The sequence below is a fragment of the Tamandua tetradactyla genome, chromosome 1, assembly GCF_023851605.1.
Source record: "Tamandua tetradactyla isolate mTamTet1 chromosome 1, mTamTet1.pri, whole genome shotgun sequence".
NCBI lineage: Eukaryota > Metazoa > Chordata > Mammalia > Pilosa > Myrmecophagidae > Tamandua > Tamandua tetradactyla.
In genome coordinates, this window is record NC_135327.1 from 111964723 (window position 1) to 111988420 (window position 23698).

General features: G+C 38.8%; 1 protein-coding gene across 2 annotated transcripts in view; it reads right to left on the reverse strand.

The window, feature by feature from the left end:
* Positions 1-22924, reverse strand: part of SCIN (scinderin) — a 97929-nt gene extending 75005 nt beyond the window's left edge. The window contains exons 1-3 of one of the 2 annotated variants that reach the window (XM_077122675.1): positions 22839-22924; positions 14833-14987; positions 10469-10630 (exon numbers count right to left, since the gene is read on the reverse strand). In XM_077122675.1, coding sequence (XP_076978790.1) covers positions 10469-10630; positions 14833-14934 — 264 coding nt within the window. In that variant the 5' untranslated portion in view covers positions 14935-14987; positions 22839-22924. Of the gene's footprint in view, positions 1-10468; positions 10631-14832; positions 14988-22373; positions 22662-22838 lie in introns of those variants that run through there. The other variant, XM_077122669.1, reaches the window with a different exon arrangement.
* Between the last annotated feature and the right edge of the window lie 774 nt (positions 22925-23698).

Sequence of the window (23698 nt, forward strand, 5' to 3'; positions counted from 1 at the left end):
CCCCACCCCTTTCCTCACTGACCTATTCCATTTTCCTCCTTAAGAATAAACATATCTTTTAGGAATTTTAAGCTTTAAAAGGAAATGAAATTTAAAAAACACTATGTCTTACAACTCCTTTCACTCTAAAATGTGATTTAACTCCTGTACTGGTTTGGAAGGAAGTATGCTCCCTAAGAAAAGCCATGTTTTAATATAAATCCCATTTCATAAAGGTAGAATAATCTCTATTCAATACTGTATGTTTGAAACTGTAATGAGATCATCTCCCTGGTTGATGTGATTTAGTTAAGAATGGTTGTTAAACTGGATTAGGGGATGACATGTCTCCACCCATTTGAGTGGGTCTTGATTAGTTTCTGAAGTCCTATAAAAGAGGAAACATTTTGGAGATTCAGAGAGACTCAGAGAGAGCAGAGAATACTGCAGCACCACAAAGCAGAGAGTCCATGAGCCAGCAACCTTTGGAGATGAAGAAGGGAAACGCCTCCCGGGGAGCTTCATGAAACCAGAAGCCAGGAGAGTAAGCTAGCAGATGACGCCGTGTCTGCCATGTGCCCTTCCAGCCAAGAGAGAAACTGTGACTGTGTTCACCATGTGTCTTCTCACTTGAGAGAAACCCTGAACTTCATCGGCCTTCTTGAACCAAGGTATCTTTCCCTAGATGCCTTTGATTGGACATTTCTTTAGGCTTGTTTTAATTGGGACATTTTCTCGGCCTTAGAACTGTAAACTAGCAACTCATTAAATTCCCCTTTTTAAAAGCCATTCCGTTTCTGGTATATTGCATTCCAGCAGCTAGCAAACTAGAACAACTCCTCAGCATGAAAAAGATGATAAACGGTCTTTCTTTCTGATTCTTTCTGATTCTAAGAGAGCAGCACACTCATGTCCTCTGCAAGCTCTTCCCCGGGCACGTGAGTTATGAGGGTCACATCTGGAGGCAATTTAACCCATGCACAGGTTAGCAAAGAGGGAAAAAAATAGCTCCCAATAGCTAATCAGTTAATAATTGAACTTAAAAATTGGGGAGTGGAATAGGAAGGGGATTGTTTATCTCTGGAACTCAGGTCACTCTGGGCAGCGCTGTTTACTGAGTACTCCCCAGGAGACCCCAGGATGCAGCCCCAGCAGCCCCAGGCGTATCCAGGGCAGCCAGGCAGGTTCAGGGCTGAGCGTAGGGCGCTCTGCTCCGGTGCCTTTCACTATCCTATTTCATGATATTTTGCAAATGATCCCATTTTTGGCAGATCTGAGAAAGCAAACTTGTAGTAATTATATTTTACATTACAGTGAAATATAGGTAATGGATCAGAAATTAGATATCTATTTTTCTCTGACTCAGTCACTTTCATGACAGACTTGCTCGGTATTCATATAATCATCTAACAGATGATTATATTTATCTTAGAAGTACAAATACCTCATTTACTTCAAAGAGATTATATTAAATAACACTAAATTTTATAAGCATCTGTAAAGCATTACAGAAGCACAGTAACGTGTTTAAAATGAATTATAGATAATGATAATCCCATGAACATTAATTATTATCTAAGGTAAAATTTTACAATATTCTAAGGATCCCCAAATATTCTCTATGATATTGCTTTGGGCTGGGATTTTTATGCAAAGTGCCAATTCACAGGTAAATGCAGTTATAGCAAAGGTTCCTCACCATGAATTAAAGAACACAGTTTCTACCTTTAAAATGGTGAACACATATCTAGGAAATACTTATAAAAGTAGTAAAACTTTTGAAAATGAAGTTTTCTTTTAAAATAAATATGACTGAGTCATTAAAGAAACTGTTTACAGAAATCTTATGGAGCATGAAAATGGAAGGCTTCTGTTAAGTTGCTCTTTCCTTATTTCCACTTTATTTTGTTACAATTTATCTAAAGTCACATATTTTCTTATTTACTAGACTCATTTTGCAAAGTTAATTCAGAAAAACACAATAAAATATTGACTTTAATCATAAGTTGTTAAGAGCCAACATTGTTTAGAGTCATGTTAATTAAAAAAAACCCTTTTCATTCAACACTAATTTATTTTCTATGCCTTTACAACCCATCTGATGACAGTAGTAGCACATTAAAACTTGCTTTAAAAGTTTAAATAGAATTTTAGCAATTTATTATATTATGGCAATTTAAATTTCATCCTGTATGGATGATGTGTTCAGGGCAGACCAGCTTATGTTAACAGAGCTCTACTGTGCTGAAATAAATGTGTTGTGCTATCAATAAACTTCACTGACCAACATTTACTCTATTCATAAATTGTTGGTTAAGACTCTTTCACAACTCTATGCACAAGGTAACTTTGTATTCTGTTGGCACCATGCTGAAAAACTTTCTCCAATAAATCAACTTATCCCATTTTGTAGGAGTGGGTTGAAAAAATCCTGCACAGAGCCTAATAGAAAAGCATGGATTGATGTGATATTTATTATTACAATAAAAAGTTTTTACTGCAATTGAAATTGTTTTATTTATTATACTTGAATGGTATTTAACTTAAAAACTTTTCATAAACTTGATTTAAGCATACCAGTCCCTGAAAATTGTAAATCAAACATAGTTGCAGAAGCAACTATTTTATTCCTTTAGATCAATGTAATAACTCAACAATAAATGTTATATTTCTTTGGGAACAGGACATAACCACTTGCTCTAAATATGGAAATAACTAGTCAATTTGGAACCCAATCTACTTAAATTTTGACAGAAAGCTGTTCATGTGCATACTGCCTCAAAACACGCCCTAACAGAAGTTTGTGGAAATATAATTAATTCTTCATATACAAACTATAAACAGAAGACAGAATCACTCCACAGCATTGGAAAAGTAAGAAACAGGAAATAAAATCTATACTGGCAATTAGTTTGGTCAACCCATAGAGAGAAATACAAGTGAATGAATGGTATTCATAGAAACACACACACTACGGGAGAAGAACTATTATTGCTCTCGAAAACCAGAGGTTTCAAAATTTCCTTTAAACAAAGTGGTCCGAGTTCATGAGCTAAACATCAAAGTATAGCTCACCATTGGGTGACAGAAAATAAGCCGAAATATATAATGCTCAATGATGCTCTTGAAGGGAAGTGGGATTTCAGAGACCAAATGTAAAGGGACACCCCAAACAGCCTGCATGACAATGACTCAGAACATGGGCAAAGAATTCAGCCTAGACTTATCACTCTTTGATCTTGTCTAAGTCGTTTATGCTAAATCTGTCTAAAATTTTATAAAGGTAGATGAGATGCAGTTCTCTCCCTTTTCCTTTCTTCTATGGCTTTGGTTTTTCTGTGTTTAGTTTGTCCTTAGATCGAGTTAAACAAATGTAAAAGTTCATTAAGAAAACCCTCTAGCCTGGAGGTTCTCTAAGCATAGCTTATACATGATAATACATTTGTGTGATTCCTCCAGGAATCTGCCCATTTTTTTCATTATAACAGAGATTTTTATTATGTGTTTTTTCAGACATACAGAAAATGAACAGCCATGGATATTTTACTTAGATACGGTAATTAACATTTTGCCATATATGCTTCATGGACACACTTTTTTTTTTAATTTTAAAGATTTTAATTACAACTTCTTTGGTTTTTAGGTTAACAAAAGTTTAATAATATCCTATTTTTTTTGTTTCCTCAACATCAAGCCACCTTGACAATAAAAGTCCCTCTGCATGAAGGATGGAGGATGAATGGAGTGGGTGTGCAGGGCCACTGGAGGTGGGTGACCAGAAAGGAAGTGCGTGCAGAGATCTAGATGACAGAAGATAAATATCTGAACAGAGGCAGCACAGTGGTGACGGAGAGAAGGAGGCTACTCAAGGGATGTTTAGAAGGTTAAAGCCAGCAGGACTGATCTACAATGTCCTGTGACGTGCAGCAGAGGGGCAGGGACGGGAGAAAAGGACTTGAACAATTCCAGCCGGGCTGCTGGTGTGAAGCCACCCACAGGCGCAGGGCGAGCAGCTCTGGGAGGGCTCCTCTCGTACAGTGAGAGCAAATGAATGTCCTCTGTCCTAGTCAGAGTGTTTGGTAAAACAAAGTAGTTTACAATCACAATTTATCAACAATAACCTTTGCCAGTCACATAAACTGGAGACTTAACTACTTTTAACTGACAGATTGGTTCTTTAGGCATCTAATTTCCCTGCATCTGTAGACACTTCGTATACTGAAGTGCTTCTCAGTGTTCGCTGTACATTAAATCCTGAGTGGTTTAAATATAACTACTCCAAGGTTCCATCCTAAAACTTTGATATCAAAATCTCTAGGAGTAAATCGAAGGCACTCATATTTTTAATCCTCTTCTAGATGACTCTGATCTGCAACCATGACTGAGAATTAAAGTATAAATCCTACAACCTTGAGAGTTGTCTTTCCTTGTGCTCCTATCCATTCCGCAGTTGCAATGTATTTGTACCTCTTCTCTAGCACCTCTCACATTCTCCCTGCCCCACTCTTCTTTGCCTGTGGTCTCTGTGCCTTCCAAATCTGACAGTACCTAAGAGGTCAAAGATATCTGGCACTCACCCTGTCCTCCATGCACCTAGCACATATGAAGCACAAAATACATGCCATTCATCTCATTTTTACTGCAGGGTAAGGATTACTAGAGATTTGAAATTACATTTATTTTTCCCTATATTTTTTCTCATTACTCAAAGCTCTCTTATACAGCTAGTGGTATGCACTGCTTTGGGGCAAGGACAAATTTATCCAAAACAAAGAAGTTTCTATTCAGTTTTCAGTTCAAAATAAGCATTTTTAAGACAGAAAAGACAACAGTCTGAAAGCCAACATAGTTTTAATTTACAAAGACCTCAGTGAAGGTTGGGGGTTAAAGTTACAGCTAAAAAAAAAAAAGGAAATTACAACTCTATGCTCATGAGTGTATGAGACTGCATGATTTATGCTGGATATATGCTTGTTGAAAAATTTGTTGGGTTTGAGTCCCTGGCATTGTATCAGGAACAAAGATTCCTGGTGAGCGAGGCTAAGAAGTGGAGAAGTTATTAAAAATGTTGAGACACAAGTTTCTCTATGGTGATAGGAAAGATGAGGTCATAACTAACTCTACAGGGGTGGGATGTGAAATAGGGCAAGAAGAGAGAGTAGTCAGGGAGCAAGTAATACTGAAGATAATGTCTGAACGTCTAAGGATGAGATATTGAATGTTTGCTGGAGAAAGTAGGTGACAGAAACGAGGGTCTTCTAGGTAGGAAGCAACGTGTGCAGAAGCATGAAATTGTCACTTTTACTCAGGATCAGTAGGGATGGAGGCAGGAGGAGGATTCGGCAGGGTGCTTGAATGTGTATCACTGGGGAGAAATCATCAGGGTAGCTCCCAAATTTGGGATTTGAGGGCCTGAGTGAGATAAAGATAGTAAGCAGAAAAACCTCTTCAAAATGAGAAGGAAACAGATACAGTTGATGAGTTCAGTTTTTAGATTTATTGAGTTTGAGGTTCTCATGATATATATAAGCAGCAATATCTGCAGCTGACCAAAATATCGATGTAGGGCTCAGGTGTGTGGTCGCAGTGGACTGTATCCAGGGGGTACCAGTGGGGATGAGGTCACTCAGGAAGAAGAGGCAATGATCACACATGGAGCCCTTAAACACACACGTGTATGCACACACACACACAAACCTGAGGGTGGGCAGACCACGCAAAGTTGAATGGCAGAGTTGTCTGAAAGGGAGGAAAATCTGGGAGCAAGGAGAGAAATGAGGCTGAAGAAGAAGCAATAACAGAGTCAAAGTAGTGCAAGGATCATGTGGTAATGGCCGAGATGTCCGCTGGGTTGAGCAGAGGTCATTGATGCCTGTGGAGAGAACAGTTTCAAAGGAATGGTGGGAGTGAAAGTCAGACAATGTGGGCTGAACACTGGCTGAGAAATGAGGAAGTGCAGGTTGATTTTTCAGAGGGGGATGAGAGGCTATAAATAGTGAGGAGAGTAGGAACCTGCATAACTGACCAAACAAGTTAACAAGGAAACAGAGCATGCAGAAACGGGTTAGTAATCACCACAGAGCCTCCCACTCCTGTGAAATCCAGTGCTCCCCTGGAGGCTAGGTCTGACTTGTATTTCTAAAAGATGGATTCCCACATGCCAAACTTTGATGATATGGACTTTCTTCATTATCATTGTATCAAGATGCACACTCTGTACTTACTGGTGCCTTGTTGCAATATATTTATTTGTGATTTTATTAATTTCTGCAAATATCTCATAAGTATGTCATTAAAAACAGTAGGAAATTAATAATTAAGAAATTCACCAACATTAAAATGTGTAAATCCAAAACTCTTCCAAAAGTTCTATAACTTCCAAATTGCTAAGATCTGGTCATGCTCCATATTATTTTCTGAAAAATACACTAAATATGAGATAATTTATCTAAATCGTCCTTTAAAATGATTTTCTGAGGTATCAAGTAGATTAACTGATTCAAAGTCTCTCAGGTTGAGAAGGTTCAACTATTATGTCCAGAAAATATTTACTATGGTCTAAAATCCTATAAGAGGGGAAATGTTTCTAAGATATACGTTATATCATAGCAATAATACTGATTTTTATTAAAGAAACTGTTATCACTAGAACACAATGAAGAAATGGGATTTACGTTTTATCCATCACCTTAGTTTTGGATAGATGGCTTTGGCTGAGGGACAGTCTAATCTAACTTTTCGCATCTAGTTGATAAAACAAACTTGAAGAAAATGTGCTGGCCTCATCCTGTGCCCTCTAATATGGAAGGCAGTCATTAAAATAATTAGCTGAATGACTGGTACTAAAATATGACTGTACAGAAAACTTTAAAGGACTTCTTTATTTGCTGTGACACACCCCCAAAATAAAGTTCCCAGGATAACTTCCATATCTTATCACCACTGAGAAACTTTTGGCAACATGCCAACAGGTTAAAGGTCAGTAACAGGAACATATCATGTGGCTATTGTTCCAATGCAGGTAGGAACCCAGGGCTTGATTCTTACTGGAGTGTCCTCTTGGGATAGGAAATATCCACCATGTAGAGATAACTAAACTTATGCACCTCTGCACCAAAACAGTTTCAAACATTTCTTACTTGTCCAGAGACTTAAAAGCCATTAAAAATCATTAACTACATGTAATCAAGATATTTAACTAGTAAACTAATGAGTGTTCCTGGCCCTCACTGTTCCCGTTAGATGGATCTGTAGGCCATGTTCCCATGGACAGTCATTCCCTGTGGGGAGGAGCCTGTGCCACTAGAACTCCAGCCTGTCCATCACTGTCTCCCAGTACCTGACTCTCTAGCCCATTAGGAAACTCGCTATTTGCTAGTAAAATAATGAATGATTTCATGAATAATACTACTTTCAGTAGCTTCTCAATGAGATAAAATAGTAGACATCATCAATTCCGTGACAAAGATATTCTAAAACCACTGCAAATCACTCTGTTATAGGGTCAGAGAGGGTCATAATTGCTGCCATGTTAGCTTAGTGTAGTGAAAAGGAGGTGAGCCATGAATACAAAACCTGACCCTATTCTGGGTCACTACTCAACTTGTAAGGAGATTGACTTGCTCACACTTTCTACAGCCTTTTTTCCCCTTTGTGAAACTGGGATAACTGCTGTTTTCCAGATATGACTATAGGTCAAATGAGACTGAATCATAGCCAGCTAAGGCTAGAAATAGCATCAGAAATCAGAGTCAAGATGCAAAAAATAAATGAGGAAGCTCAGACTCAGAGAGGTTTATGATCTGCACAAGATCAAGTTGGAAAGCTGAACTGGAAGCTATCTATCTTAAATAGATAATTGCATTTGTGGAATAACTACATTAGAGATAAAAATGTTTTTAGAATAGAAATATATGCAAGTCATAGCAATGATGAATGATATTAGCAGTGAGAAGTGCCCCTCTTGTCTACGAGCCCCAACATTCACCTAATGAAATACCCTACTTTTACATAAGAGAACATGAGATTACAGTAAATTTGAACTAAAATTGAGGTCTTCATTTTCTATTAAAAATGTTATATGTAAAACACTATAAACTTTGAAGGGCTGTAAATATAATGTAATAACATTTAGACAATAAGCACATAGATTTGGAGAGACTCTAAAAGTAATTGGTTTGGGAACTTGGTTATTCTAGTTTACTAGCTGCCAGAATGCAATATACCAGAAACAGAATGGCTTTTAAAAAGGGGAATTTAATAAGGTCTTAGTTTAGAGTTCTAAGGCCAAGAAAATGTCCCAATTAGAAATGCCCAATCTAAGGCATCCAGGGAAAGATACCTTGGTTCAAGAAGGTCGATGAAGTTCAGGGCTTCTCTCTCAACTGGAAAGGCACATGGTGAACATGGTCAGGGTTCCTCTCTCATTTGGAAGGGCACGTGGCAAACATGGAATCATCTGCTAGCTTCTTCTGCTGGCTTCCTGTTTCATGAAGCTCTCCGGGAAGTGTTTTCTTTCTTCATCTCCAAAGTGCTGGCTGATGGACTCTTTCTTCATGGTGCTGCAGCATTCTCTGCTCTCTCTGAATCTCCTTCATTCTTCAAAATGTTTCCTCTTTTATAGGACTCCAGAAACTTTTCAAGACCCACCCAAATGGTGGAGACATGTCATCTAATCCAGCTTAACAACACACTTGATTAAATCACATCATCCAGGGATGATCTGATTACAGTTGTAAACATACAGTATTGAACAAGGGATTATTCTACCTTTATGAAATGGGATTTTGATTAAAACATGGCTTTTCTAGGGGACATACATCTTTTCAGAGCAGCACATTGGTGACCTGATGATACATGTGTGCCCCTTTTTGCATAAGTTATGATTTTTGGTACCAGAGGAATATAGAGGAATGATATCAAGTTTTCATCTAAATCTGAGGGCCCTGTCTTATACCTGGGCAGAGGATTGGGTCAGCATTTGAAGTTTAAAGGGACTTCTATATGAAATTAGGTGTAAGGTCAGTGCAAGAGTACTGTCATTTTGGGTGCAGATGCCTGGTGTGACACAGAGGTGGAGAAAGGAATTGAACTTTGGGCACTGATATTGTGATTCAACTGTGCACACAAGCTAGTAGAATTCAGTACAGTCGGATTATACATTAGCAGTAATAAAGCTATAGATGCACCCTAACTTAGAGAAACTAATCTAATTTATAGCTTGGGGTCATTTTCTGCACCACTCACACATTTAATCTCTCACTGTTGGCAAACTAATATTCCTGAAACTGAACTTTGACTGTTGAGCCCCACTTCAGAACTCTCATGTCCATCCTATTTAAGTGGGATGAGCTCCTTTGGCTTCTATTAGCCTCAAACCCTTTTCCAGCTGTTCCCAAAATAACACCCAATGAAAGGCAGCGAAAGGACAGGCTTAACTGGGAGTCAGACATGCCTAGATTCTAATCCTGGTTTTACCATATCCTGGCTATGCAACCTTGAGCAAGTTCTGTACCTAGTGCAAACCTCATTCTACCTGAGGTAATACAGTTCAAGGCCTGGATAATGCTTGGGATGATGACTGCAATGCAATCGTGTGCGAGGAGGAGGAGGAGAAGGAACGGGAGGGGAGGGGAGGAGGGGGAGGAAGAGATCATAAATGTGCTCTGTGCTTCCGGCCTTCTTTGCACAGGGTCTCTCAGTGCAAGGAAACACCCTTCATTTCTAACTTTTAAAACCTTTACAAAGTTTCCAAGACACACTTAAATCCTGCTCACTAGGGTCTAGGACAAGGCCTTGCAATAATATTTATCTGTCAGGATAATAATGATCGTAAGTATACCTGACATTACAGGAGTCCCTTTGCCTGGAACAAAATATAATTCAGACATTAACACCACTGCACCCTCCATTAACATGACACTTGAATGTTTTATTTGTTCCCTTTCCTTCTAATAACTCTAAAATAATTGAAATGTGAAAAATGGTGTAGTATATATTGTTACACTATATATACAATATCGTTCAAAATAAAATTATAAAATATTCTCACAACTCCTTAGGTAGGTTTTCAAATTTATCCCATGTATCCATTTTAAATTCTAGAACCTATGACACTTAGAGTAAAAGATTCCAATAAAATCTCTGATGTCCCTTTCAATTTATATTTTCCCACACACAAAAATAATTAGAGGAGGCTCTGTTCAGAGAAAAGAGATATATTTAAAATTATTCAATTCTGTTCTATGACAGGAAGAACTAAATCACTACTCTATTCTAAACCTATCAAAGAAAAGAAAAACTTTGAAACTGTAATTTATGTATCGTCTAAATATTCGCCAATTATTCACTTGATATGACTGCAGCTCAGGTAAACACCAGCTTTTTCAGTGCGCAAAAAACGGGATTTTTTTCGATGGCACATACATCTGATTTGGTCTGAAAACAGCTTGTTTTCCTTTAGAAGTCTGAGTGTGCGCATAGAACTCACAGTCCCGAGGTCGACGATGAAGCAGTCTCCCCTGTTGAAGCTGTCCCAGCGAAGGGGAACTTCTGCTGCCCTCACCACTCTCCGGCCCTTCACATGTAGGAGCCTCTTGGCCGTCAAATCATTTGTGAGCACATGGTTTAGCCCGGATGCCACACCTCCAGCCTGCCCAGTGCGGGGGGGAAAACAAGACAGGCCAAAGAGAAAACCAGTGAGGGTTCCAAGTAGACAGCAAAACATAAAATCATAGTGCTTGTACAAAAAGTGTGCCTGTCAGTCCAAGCTAAAACAGCTGTGCATAGTTAAATAAGACAGAGAGAAAACTCCTTGGTAAATCAACAGGGTGTTTTTTTGTCATTGTTCCTGTTTCTTTGTCTTTCTTGCTTTAAAATTCAGTCTAACATATATATCTGTAATATTTTTGTTGAGATATCTTCATGCACCATATAGTCCATCCAAAGCATACAAGAGGTGGCTCACGATATCATCACACAGTTATATATTCATACTGTGATCATTTTTAGAGCATTTGTATCACCCCAGAAAAAGAAATAAAAAGAATAAAGGAAAAATTCATACATCCCATACCTTCGTTGACTACCTGTATTGCAATGTATACATCAGTGTGATATTGCATGTATTTACTAAGTAACTTCAGGGAGTAAAGCTCCATTGCATAAGCAAAAAGAGCTCTATGAACCTGGGTCTTTGACACGGTAGGCGAGAACTCTGCCTGCTGAGCCTCTGTGGCCCGCCCTATCTCTAGCCCTTTTAACTAATGATTTAGTGAGAAGACAGACTAGGATTTCAGAGAAGAAAGCAAGAGGTAGTTGAAGAATCAGAGGGAAAAAGTACAGATGACGATGGTCAGAGAGCTGGACAGTGCAAGGTCCCCACTCTAATAACACTGCTAGTCCTGGCCATGCCTGGCCTGCTTCCATTGATGGGCCCTGTTTTTGCAAGAAAAATCAACTGCCTTTATTTTCTGGCAAACAGAGTTTACTAATCAGACCTGACTATTTACACCCTAAATTACAGAGACACAGCATCTTAGTTGCTTAACCAACATAAAATGAATCAATTCATTTTGCAAAAAGTGAAAATACTGAATATATCAACTACCTCTTCTTGAATTATTTATAATGATCTTTTATCTTTCTATCTTTCCTAATTAAATGTTAGGAACCATACTCCTTTTTTATTTCTATAATTAATTGTGAGGTAATGTGCATAGTTGAGATTCTTGGTAAACAGAACTCTGTTGATTATAAATAAAAGGCCTCTTATGACAATACGGTAAGAAAAACGATCTGGGTATGAAATCTATAAAATAATCAAACTTCCAAGTTTACTATGTAAACATATACAGTGAATTCAAAATAAGTTAAGTGGCATAAGTAATCATTATCACATTCGTTAAATTTCCATCAACTTTACATTTCCATTTTGACTTTAAATTTTAAATATAAGTTGAATATCGATTTTGACAATTAAAATCCTAAATTAAAAAAAATATATGAAACATACGCCCAGTCCATAATTTTAAAAATATTGCCACATTTCTTGACTGAACAAAATGAGTATTAAACAACAAAATAAATCTAAGTTTTCATCTATATATTATGTTCTTGACCATTTCAAAATATTTTACATAAGTAGAAATATACTGTGATCTCATTAGAAAATAGTACAAGAACACTATGCTTTCAAAAATGACAGACTTAGACGGAGGATACAAATACAACATTCCCATTAACTTCAAACAGTGAACCATTAGAGTAATATCGTTTGTGAAAATTTATCAGTACTTTAAGAATTTATGTGTCTTTTCTATTTGGTGCCACAAATGTACAAAAGAAAAATTACATGCTACTTATACGTCTGTATCAGATAGTAAGTTGATTTTCAGTGAATACTGTTTGAATCAACCCAAGAATATCCCAGCCTCTTTCCACCTTCACGAGGTAAAATGAGAGCATGTGGCACCATAAACACACCACAAATACAGGTTTGCAGAGACAGGCATCTGTCAGCTGCTAGCTCCAACTGTGGCTGAGGGCAGGGCCTTGTCTGAGCCTGGGAAAGGAATGACTAGCTAGGGACTTAACAACAGGATTCAACAGAAAGTCACAGCCCTCCATAATCTCTCCCTGTACAAACCTCCCTAACCCAACACTGAAAACAAAGAAAACCTTAGCGATAAAGGACACATGTCATTTATAGGAAGATGGTCTTGATGCTTCCTGGGGGACCCTTTACATTACTGGGGCAACTACCCAGGGTTTCGCTGACTTGATAACGGCAGACTGTCAAGTCTGCAGCACTGAACAGACATGATATCCTGTGTCATACAATCTTGAATTAAAAATTTGACCCAACATTTGAACCATTTATTTATATTGAGAGCATCACAGCACAATGATTACCAGCTCCAGTAGTGGTGTCAGATGGCCATCTGGCCACTCGCTATGAGGCCTTTTCAAGTTATGAAGCCTCTATAAGCCTCACTTTACTTTATATAGTACAGAGATAATGATAGAAACTGCGTCTTAGCATGCTGTTTGGATGTAATCAGACAATATACATGAAGTGCTTGATATGTCCCTGTAAGTCTGAGACTAATGGTGGGATGAAATTAAGTATTATAGTTTTGCTATTTTTATTGGCAAATTATCTCTGCTCCCACATTTCCTCTTTAGTAGGGTTGCAACTGCACACACTATCATATGTTCACTATCTCTTATAAGATAAATAGTGCTGAAAAATTTGACCTCTACTTGCAAACATCCTCTTTCTAAAAAAAAAAATGCTGATTTTTGGTGACTTTAATGTTGATAAATAGGAGATAATTATCCAATAGCTGTGAAATTACTTTCATTATGTCCACTTTCAAATATGTATCTCAGAGTTTGTTTGTAGAAGTCCTATTTGCAGCCAAGTCCCTATTGGTTTTATATGCACTGTGAATGTTTTCTTTTAATTTTTAATCCCTACAATACCCATTAAGGAAGACGTTGTTATAACCATTGTACGTCTGAAGAAATTGATCACAAAGAGCTTAAGAAATTGCCAAAAGGTGAGCAAGACAAATGTGCCAGAAACAGGTTCACAACTGGGTTGATGTCAAAGCACATGCTTTTAGTAACAAGAAGAAGATTATTTAAAATGCTGGACTCATTTAAATATAGAGAAGTTTTAGGACCACTGAACCTAAAATGTAGGCACTCATGTGAATTAAATGGAATGTAAGCTATTAGTTTCATACTTAGGACAAAGTGAAAAGTACTATACTAGAGTGAAAAGATAACTTTGAGAGAGATACGAGACCTTAAGTGTGTTTTGTCCTGATCTCAACAGTATCCCAAAACACTCAGCCAGGACACTGATCATATGCAGGCAGAAATAAACTACATCTCCTTAACAGGTGTATTTAGTTTATATGCAGAATTCTTGGTTAGCTATGTTCGTTTTGGCAAATACTGACTTCGGGAATGTTGATCTGGGGAAGCTGTTCTTCACATTTTAACTGTACACACAGGAAGTAAGGAAGGATGGCAATCTGTAAGGATCACTGGGAGAATTCCAGACAAAAACCCATGCTCTAGTGAAGGTTGCCATAAAAGGAGAGAACTATTTGTTCTTGTCCGTTTGTTTTCAAAAGCAAAGTCAAGTGATGATAGTGTCTCAGGAAAATGTGTGTGTATTTTTTTGGGGGGGGTGCATGGTCTGGGAATCGAACCGAGGTCCCCACATGGAAGGCAAGCATTCTACCATGGAACCACCCGTGTACCCTAGGTGTGTATTTTTAACTAACATTTGAGTCTGCAAGGCTGAACCACTCATTTTTTCAGCTCAGTGGTTTAATTTGCATCATCGTTAAGACCAAAGCACATTAACTGAGAAGTGTGTGTAGAGTTCTTTGCATTAACTGAAACTACAATTGTTTTAAATACCATATTAAGCTATTCCATAAAAATCAAAATTTCTAACTTTTGGGTTATTTTTTATTTCTAAATAGCAAAACCTAAATTGCTAATACCCCTGTTACCAATGTATAACTGTTGAAATAAGTTTGTAAAATACTAAAGGGCTTTCTTGTGAACACCTAACTAAAAATATTTACCTAATAAACGGGACCAGATCAGAATATTTCACATATCAGACCATATATTCCACAAACATTTATTCAACACCTACTACATATTAGGCACCAAATGGGGATATAACAGTGAAGAAAACAGATTAAAATCAAACCAAAGCAAAACAAAAAATCCTGTCCTCAATATACTTTCATTCTATGAAGACATGAGGCATCAATGGACAGGAGGAGAAAGTGGGTCTCCACAGGCTGTCGAGGAGCTACTCACCTTGTATTTCAGACCGCCTTTGAAATAACTAACAAAATCAGTGGACTCGTAGCCTTGAAGTTCTCTATTCTGCACTGGCTTGCCCCCCAAGTAGTCATCCATCTGAACGGTGTAGATGGCAGCTGCTGTACTTTCATCCTGGCTGCACTCCTTTCCTGAAATAGCAAATAATAGCAGAATTACGGATATGAGAGAAATCAGAAATTTTCTTTGAATTAGCGATACAACAAATGGTCTTTCTACAGAAAGCTTTTTTTTAGTAGAAACAATGCATATCAACACTATATTATTTTTCCAATAACTAATTGTTTTCATTCCTGTTTTTTCCAATACCGTTTAAAAAATTTTAATGAAATACTATATTGTCTGAATACGATAGGGAAGATATAATGAAATATTCTAGTAGGAATAAGATAAACACTCACTGGGGACAGCCAATAAGATTAGGCTATGAAAGCGTTTTGCATTTGTTTTATTCTTTGTTAGCATTAATCTTTAATCTCCCAATATGTCAATATACTAAGATTTGTGAGGCATGATTTCAGAATGGCATAACGTGTACAACTTAATCTTACCCTTATTTTTGAGTCCCAGTGACCCCAATTCACTATCTTACAGGTCTTGTTTTAGGCTGAATGAAATAATATTCTGTGACAGAAAAGGGAGAAAAAAGAACCAGTATGCTAACATTTATTAAATGCTAATGTACTTGGCGTTTCCCAGGAATTAAAAAATCAACAAATGTTTAATGTTTACAAATATCAGATTTCTTAAAAAACACTTTTAAACCCGTACTATAGCCAAGCTGCAGGAAAATCACAAATGGTGTTAGAAACAACAGCTAACAGTCATGGCACCTTTACTATGGGCGAGACACTGTGCTATGTTTTGCATGGGTGACCTCACTAACCTCCAGGCCACCCCGTGAAGGAGAAATTGCACCCCAGCACCCAGCATGCAGTGGAGGAGACGGCGACGGCATGGCAGGGCCGAGTAGCTTCCCTGAGGTCACGGGCGGCCCTCCCCAGCTCAGGACCACACACGGGTTTGTGTGACCATGAGGCTTAGGTTCTTAGAAACTACAACAAACCACTAGAGAACACTTTTTATTCAGGCTCTCGTTATATAACAACATAAGAGTTCACCTGAACAACCCCAATTGACAGTATTTGCCAAATTTGAAGGAGGAAAATCAGTCACGGACATTGGAGAATCAGATTTCTTTACATTCCCCTCCTCACTCTCAAAAGGGACCTGTGTAGCAAGTGTCTCCTCAGGGAGAAGTTCAGTAGCTACTAGAATATCTGACATGATATGAATTTTGTGAGCTTGCTATGGCCGCAGGTAAGTATTTAACACACATAAAAAACACACATGGAATTTGGGAATGTGAAATGATTCTGGGGCTATTCTTCTGCCCATTTCCCCAAATTTAATGAAAGTACTAAGAAGACAGATGCAGATCTCGTACAGAGGTGCCCTAAAAGGGAAATGTAGCATAAACAGTGTTAGGGTGACGCATTTGACATACACATTCTTGACTACATTGAAATCTGAATTTCTTTAGGTAGATGTAAATGGACAGGCAGCCAATTAAATTATGCCATCATTTGCTGATGCTTCTTTACTGTGCTAGGCCAAGGAATATCAAGATGCATAAACCAGATCCTTACCCTAAATAAACTGAAATGCAATGAAGCCAATGTCAGACTCTGAATGTGAAAGTTAGAATCCGGACTTAGTTGGATCATGATGGAGTTCTAATAAGTGTTCAGAAACCTATGTATGACCTTTGTGTATGAAATCTGCCTATGACTTCATCTACTTTTTTCCTATGCTTATTTTACCAATGTCTTTGTTATGCTATATTATATTAATTTATGTTACCTGATACTATGTTACATTATGTTATACTGTAATATATTCTGTAAAGTTCCTAAAATCGTTTTGGGAATGTGAAGAATTGGATATATAAAACATAGTTTAAAAGAGAGGCTTAAAAATTAGCTTAATCCGGGCGGGCCGCGGTGGCTCAGCGGGCAAGAGTGCTTGCCTGCCATGTCGGAGGACCTCGGTTCGATTCCCGGCCCCAGCCCATGTAAAAAAAAACAAACAAACAAACAAAATATAATAAAACAAGAAAATGTTTAAAGATGTTTCCCTTTCTTCCTCCCTTCCTTCCTTCCATCTTTCTTTCCTTCTCTCTGTCTTTCCTTCCCTTCCTCCCTCTCTCTTTAAAAAAAAAAAAAAAAAAAAAAAAAAATTAGCTTAATCCAAAATCCATCATGATAAAAACTCTCACCAAATTAGGAATAGAGGAGAATATTCTCAACTTGATAAATTATATATATAAAAACACATACAGCAAAATCATACTTAATGTTGAAAGCCTGAATTCTATCCCTCTAAGATCGAGAAAAAGGCAAGGATGTCATTTCTCTTCACTCTTATTCAAAATAGCATGGGAAGTTCTAGCCACTGCAATAAACTAAGAAAAAGAAATAAAAGGTATATAGATTGGACAGGAAGAAAGAAAAACGTCTTTAGAGATAATAGGATTGTCTATATAAAAAATCCCAAGGAACCTATAAAAAGAAAGCTAAGTGCATTTAGCAAAGCTGCAAGATACCACACCAACAAAAACCAATAAATTTTCTATATAGTTAACAGTAAAAATGCAGAAACTGAAATTATAGGCACTATATCATTCACAATCCGCTAAAGAAAATGAAATGCATAGATATACATTTAATAAAACATATACAGGAGTGTATGCTGAAAACTTAAAAGTGCCAATGAAAGAATTCAAAGATGTAAATACAATAGGAGAGACATACAGTGTTCATGGATTGGAATACTCAACATAATAAAGATGTCAATTCTCCCCAAACTGACTTACAGGCTGAATGCAGTTCCTCTCAAAATCACAGCAAAAACATTTTTGTAAAAAAAAAAAAAAAAAATTGTAGATATAGAGAAACTTATTCTAAAAATTGCATGGAAAAGGAATAGGACCCAGAATAGCCAAAATATAAAAACCTAGGCTCACTCTCCCCCATATTTAAGAGTTACTATAGTTAGAATAATTAAGACAGTGTGGTATCAGTAGAAGGAGAGATGCATAGATCAATAAAACAGAATAGAAAATCCAGAAACAGACTCCAAGAAAGATGTTCAACAGACTTGTGACAAAGATGTAAAACCAATTCAATGGGGGAAGAATAGTATTTCAATAAATGGTGCAGGAACAATTGGATATCCATAGGTAAAATTTAACTTTGACCTACACATCACATTTCAAAACAAAAAATCAATGTAAAATGGATAATGAACAGAAATGTAAAATGCAAAACTATACAATTTTTAGGAAAAAATAAGAGAAAATCTTCGGATATAAGGCAAGGAAAAATATTCTTAGACTTTATACTAAAAGCATAATTTGCAAAAAAAACCCTGATAAAATGGAACTTAGCAAAATTAAGAACTTTGGCTCTGCAAAATCCTTCTTAAGCAGATAAAAAGCAAGCTAAAGATGGAAAAAAAAATGTTTGTAAACCACATAGGAAAATGATATGGACAGAAATTTCACTATAGAAGATATGCTGGTGGCAAATAAGCACATGAAAACATCATTAGTCATTAGGGAAATGTGAATTAAAACCACAATGAGGTATCACTCTACACCTAACACACTGGCTAAAATAGGAAAATAGTGGTAATACCAAAGGCTGGCAGGAATACTGAGAAACTGGATATTCATACATTTCAGGTGAGAATGAAAAATAGTACAAACAATTTAGAAAAACGTTTGAAGGTTTTCTATATAACTAAACATGCAAATACCACATGACCCAGCAACGGTATTCCTAGAAACTTATCCCAGAAAAATAAAAACCTAACTTCACATAAAAATCTGTACATGAATGTTCACAGCACCTTTATTTGTAATACCAAACACTTGAATCAGCCCAGATGTCCTTCAAGAGCTGAATGTTAAAGTATGGTGCCTACATAGCATGGAATACTATACAGCATTAAAAAGGAAGGAGCAACTTGTGGGATGAATACCAAGGAAATTATGCCAAGCGAAAACAGCCAAGGTCAAAAGGTTCCATACTCTATGATTCCATTTATATAACATTTTTGAATGACAAAATTTTTATTTGTATTTGCCAGGGTTAGGGGAAAGTAGAGAGGGAAGGGAAAGGGGGTTGCTTATGTGGCAGGTAGATGTGGCTATAAAAGGTGAGCACAAAGGAGTCTTTGGTGATATAGCTGTTTAGTATCTTGCCTGTGTTGGTAGATACATGACTCTACACATGTGATACAATTGTATAGAACTAAACACACACAAATTAGTATAAGTAAAACTAGAGAACTCTGGATAAAATAGGCGGATTTTATTGTTGTCAACACCTTGTTTGTGATATTGGACTATAGTTTTACAAAAGGTTACCACTGGGACAAACTGGGTAAAATTTATGTGGGATCTTTCTGCATTATTTCTTACAACTTCATGTGAATCTATAATAACTCAAACTTTCAATAACAAAAATTAAGTTAGTGACCAGAAGAAAGAACTTATTATATTTACATTAAAAGTATTTGCATTGGTCTTTGCTAAAACACACACAAACATCTCAGCTACATACCTAGCAGTTTAAATGCGCCTACCTTATACTTGTAGTTACTTAATAGCATCGTGTATATAAACTGGACTAGGTGATAAAGCTTCTCTGTCACATTCCTGACCTATGCTTCAAACCCCTGCCCTTACCCTTTCACCTGCCAACTCTAAACTTTACATAAATACATTTTTAAAACAATAAACACATATGGTATAACTTTTCTTGTGCCAGGCCCTGTGAAAGGGAGTGAGAAACAAAGATTGAAACATTCTTTTCTGAAGGAATTTACAAAGCAGATACAAGCAGATAAGAATGTGGTATATAATATAATCTGTAATATGCAAGGGTATTGTGGAAACACTGGGGGAAACCCGGAAAGATAACTCCCTCCCATTCTCTCTCATTTTAGTTTTACCTCTTCCTGTTTCCCGTCTTCATCATACTTGGTCTGTGTTTTCATTTCCGTGCTATGCACTTTTTCATCCCAGCCTGACTTGACTTTACTTCCTACTCTTTTTGTCTTCCTTCCACTGATTTCCTTTCATCAAACTTTTTCTTTTCCTGAACTTTCAGCTCTCTCTCGGAATTTTCTCTAAAATTGTCTCTTGGACTAATTCTCACAAATTTCTCTTAACTTAGATCTTACAGCAGAATATTTTGGATGAAATTTAGCAGCTGAACAATTTGATTGGAAGAGCCTGTGGATTATTTTGCTGTAGGCTTTTGTATGCTCCCCACGATTTTCTCTTGAAGGAGTTCTCCCAATTACTATCATTTTCTTTTTTTTCTTAAAGGCTTTTCTGCTTCTCCATAACAGAGCTTCATGTCTCGTTTGGAGTATCACATTCTATTTATGCCATATAATTTTTGTTCGTCTTATTAAACATCGCAGATTATGAACTGTCACGCAAGTTTCATAACTATTTATATTCAAAAATGCTTTACCCAGTGCTGGGAACACTGACTAGTTACCAAATGAATTAACTTGCTATCAACATACTATTCACTTCAGTTTTAGCATATCTTCAAGATCATAAAATATTTCTATACAAAGTATTCCCTATTTAATTTTTTTAAAGTCAATGGGTAGCAAATGAATAATTAAATAAAAGTTAAGGTGGAAATATGTGAACCCTACATATGTGCTTAGGCACCTGCCGCAGAAGAAAAAAATTACAAAATTAAAGGATCTGTTCCAAGCTCTCTTGCAATCTTCTGACAAAAGTCAAATTTATTGCTGTCTACAGCAAGATATGTAGTGCTTTCACATTTTCATTCATCCAAATGACAAAGTGGACTTTCAGATGCTTTTATTCATTCAAGACCCAAGTTCTGGATGGGAAGACTGCAGTGAGGAAATCACTATACTTACTATCAGGCACTGTCCACTCAAGATTATAGATTCTACACTAAGTTTTCTGCTACAAAATATAAATAGAGATTATATATATATTATTAAATAAAATAGATAAACAAATATAAATAGATCACCATCTGCTATGACGTCATAATAGGAATAGTGAAAAACAAAATATATTTGAACTCAGTTCAGCCTCCTCAAAAAAGTACAAAATTTTAATACCGGATGCTGCAATTAACACAGCTCTATGCCCTCCTGTCTTAGTTGTGGTGCCTACTCAGGTGTTTGCTAATTTGACAAAGTCAACTATTCAATATTTTCTACTATTTTGCTTCTTAACATTTCTCAAATGGTAGATACAAAATTGTTGAGTTTCATATGTATGTGCTGTCCCTTTAAGCTCAAGAATATAACTAAAATTAAACAAATACAAAGCACAGGGAAGCAAGCTAGATTGAAAAGAAAGCAAAATGATTGAGATAATCGTCAAGCTGTTAGACTGGGTGCGGTGGCACAGGAGCTCACAGGGCAAGCCTGGGCATTCGGGATGTTTACGAGTGAAAGTAGAAGGTGGAAAAAGTAGAACACACAGTCCCTGTGTCCCCAGAGCTGGCGCGAGAGCTGCCCAAAATAATCACTCCTGTTGAAAGGGCCGTTTTGTCCTACCCCGGGTTGGTGTTAAAATAAATCAATAATAAATAAATGAATAGATACTAAAGCAGCCAAAACAAGCCTCCTAGAGCTATTTATTTCTATGGAGAATATCTACATTTTTCTGCCTCCACCCAAGGTCTCCAGCATCCTAATAAAAGGCGTTTGTGTTGGTGAAACCTGCGGGCGGCGTGGAGCAGGCAGGGTCCGGTCCTCAGGCGCAGAGCAATTACAGAGCAATAGAAGCCGTGCCCGGGGGCACAGAACCGGTGGCGGTGGGCGGTGGGTTTCTGCCGGTTGCTGCGGATGCCACAAAGGTGTTTGTCTTCATCTCCACCCAGGCAAGGAGGCCAGGACTGAACTTGTGGGAAGGGAGGAGGTCTCGGAGTGAGCGCCCCTGGGCGGGAGACGGGTTTGGAGTCGGCGGGGTGGTGGGAAGGAAGGGAGGACGGCAGGAGAAGAGGAGGGGAGGGAGAAGAGGAGGGGAGGAGGACAGAAGAAAAGGAGGGCAGTAGGGGAGGAGGCCAGGAGGCCAGGAGGCCAGGAGGGCAGGAGGGGTGAAGGGGAGGAGGACGGGAGAAGAGGAGAAGAGGAGAAGAGGAGAGGAGGGGAGGAGGGCAGAAAAAGAAGGGTGGAGGGGAGGAGGGGAGGAGTGCAGGAAGGGAGGAAGGGAGGAGGACACAGAGGGAGGAGGCCGGAGGAAGCCGCCGCAAAGCCTAGAGTTGAGCGTGCAACGGTCGAAGGCAGGGCCAGGTCCACTTCGCACTTGACCTGAGCCCCGTGTGTGCTGCCACGAGAAGCCGGATCCCACTAGCGAGCCCCAAGGCCGCGGCCGGCGTGACCACCCCGGGTCCACCCTTCGCGCCCCGCCTTCCAGCAAATCTCAGCCCCGCTGCCCTCACCTAGCCAGAAGTGCAGGCGGTAGGCGAAGCCGCGGCCGGTCTGGAGCGTGCACAGCACCAGGTAGGCGTCCCCGACGTAGAAATCGCCGTGGGCGCTCGCGGGCACCGGCACCAGCTCTAGCCGCTCAACCCTCCAGACCTGCAGCCCAGCCTTCTCGCCCGCCCCGGCGAACTCCGCGGGGCGCAGCTCCCCGGCCATGGCACCCACGCGCGACTGCCCAGGGCACCCACGCGGCTCGGGACCGGCGAATCCCGGGTCGGAATAAACCGTGAAGGACGGGAGGGGACCAGGTGGCCGCGGCTTTATGGGGTTCGCCCTCCGCGGAGGCGGGGCTCAGATACGGGAGGGGCCAGTATCGCTGCCAAGGCGGCCAACGCCTTCCAGCCGGAGCCAGCTCCCGCTGCCCGCGGTCGGGAGGGACCCTTGGCGTGGCAGAATCTCCTTGACATCGGGAGGAAACTCACAGAACGTCCTGGAAATGCCTTCTCCCCTTTCCTCCAGCGCCCGATGGGGGAGATAAACGATTAAAACTCTGCCTGTCGCGCCCCGTGCACACCCACCTCCATCTTTCTGCGGTCCTGTCCCTTTCTCCTGCTCTCGCGCTATCTGCATCTCAGCGGGCTTGCCAGAGGCTTGGGGAGAAAAAGGGCGGAGGAGCAGGAGCTGTGCGCCTGGACGTCTAGGAGAGTTCTTTCTTACAACGGGGCTTTCTCTGCTGACAGCAGCATTTGGGAGCCCAGCGATTGTGTTCCATTGGCTATACCAGGAGATTTTAATTCTTCATTTATATATATATATATATATATATATATATATATATAGTGCAGGTAATCAGCATCTTCATCATCAACTCCAAAACTTCCTCGACCGGTCTTTTCCTGATGGTCGAAGTCTCTGTCTCAAATTTGCTAATTTGAAAATGCAGTGCAAAACTGCTTGTCACAATTTTTGGAAATGCTGAAAACCGGGAAGGCTGCTGTCCCTACCTAAGGCGCGGAGCTCTGAAGCATGTGGTTCAGCTCTTTCACCAACTGCCTCCTTCGGCTAAGAAAGTTACTGGAAAAAAACAGCAGCTCCCTCCTGGGGTGTTTCAGGCCGGGCTTGATGGCTCCAGGTTTATCCCAGGCCTGTTTTCAGACCTATTAGGAGGCTTCAAGATGCTAATTTTCTCATTGTTTTCCCTAGGTTTTGTTTTTCTAACTTGGGCAGAGCCCTGTAAAATACGGGAATTCACTCTTTAGTTTGCATTCATTTAATCTAGCCTGGTGTAGTGAAAGATTATACTCTGTTATTTAGAAAGAAAATTGCCTAGGAGGTAAAGGTA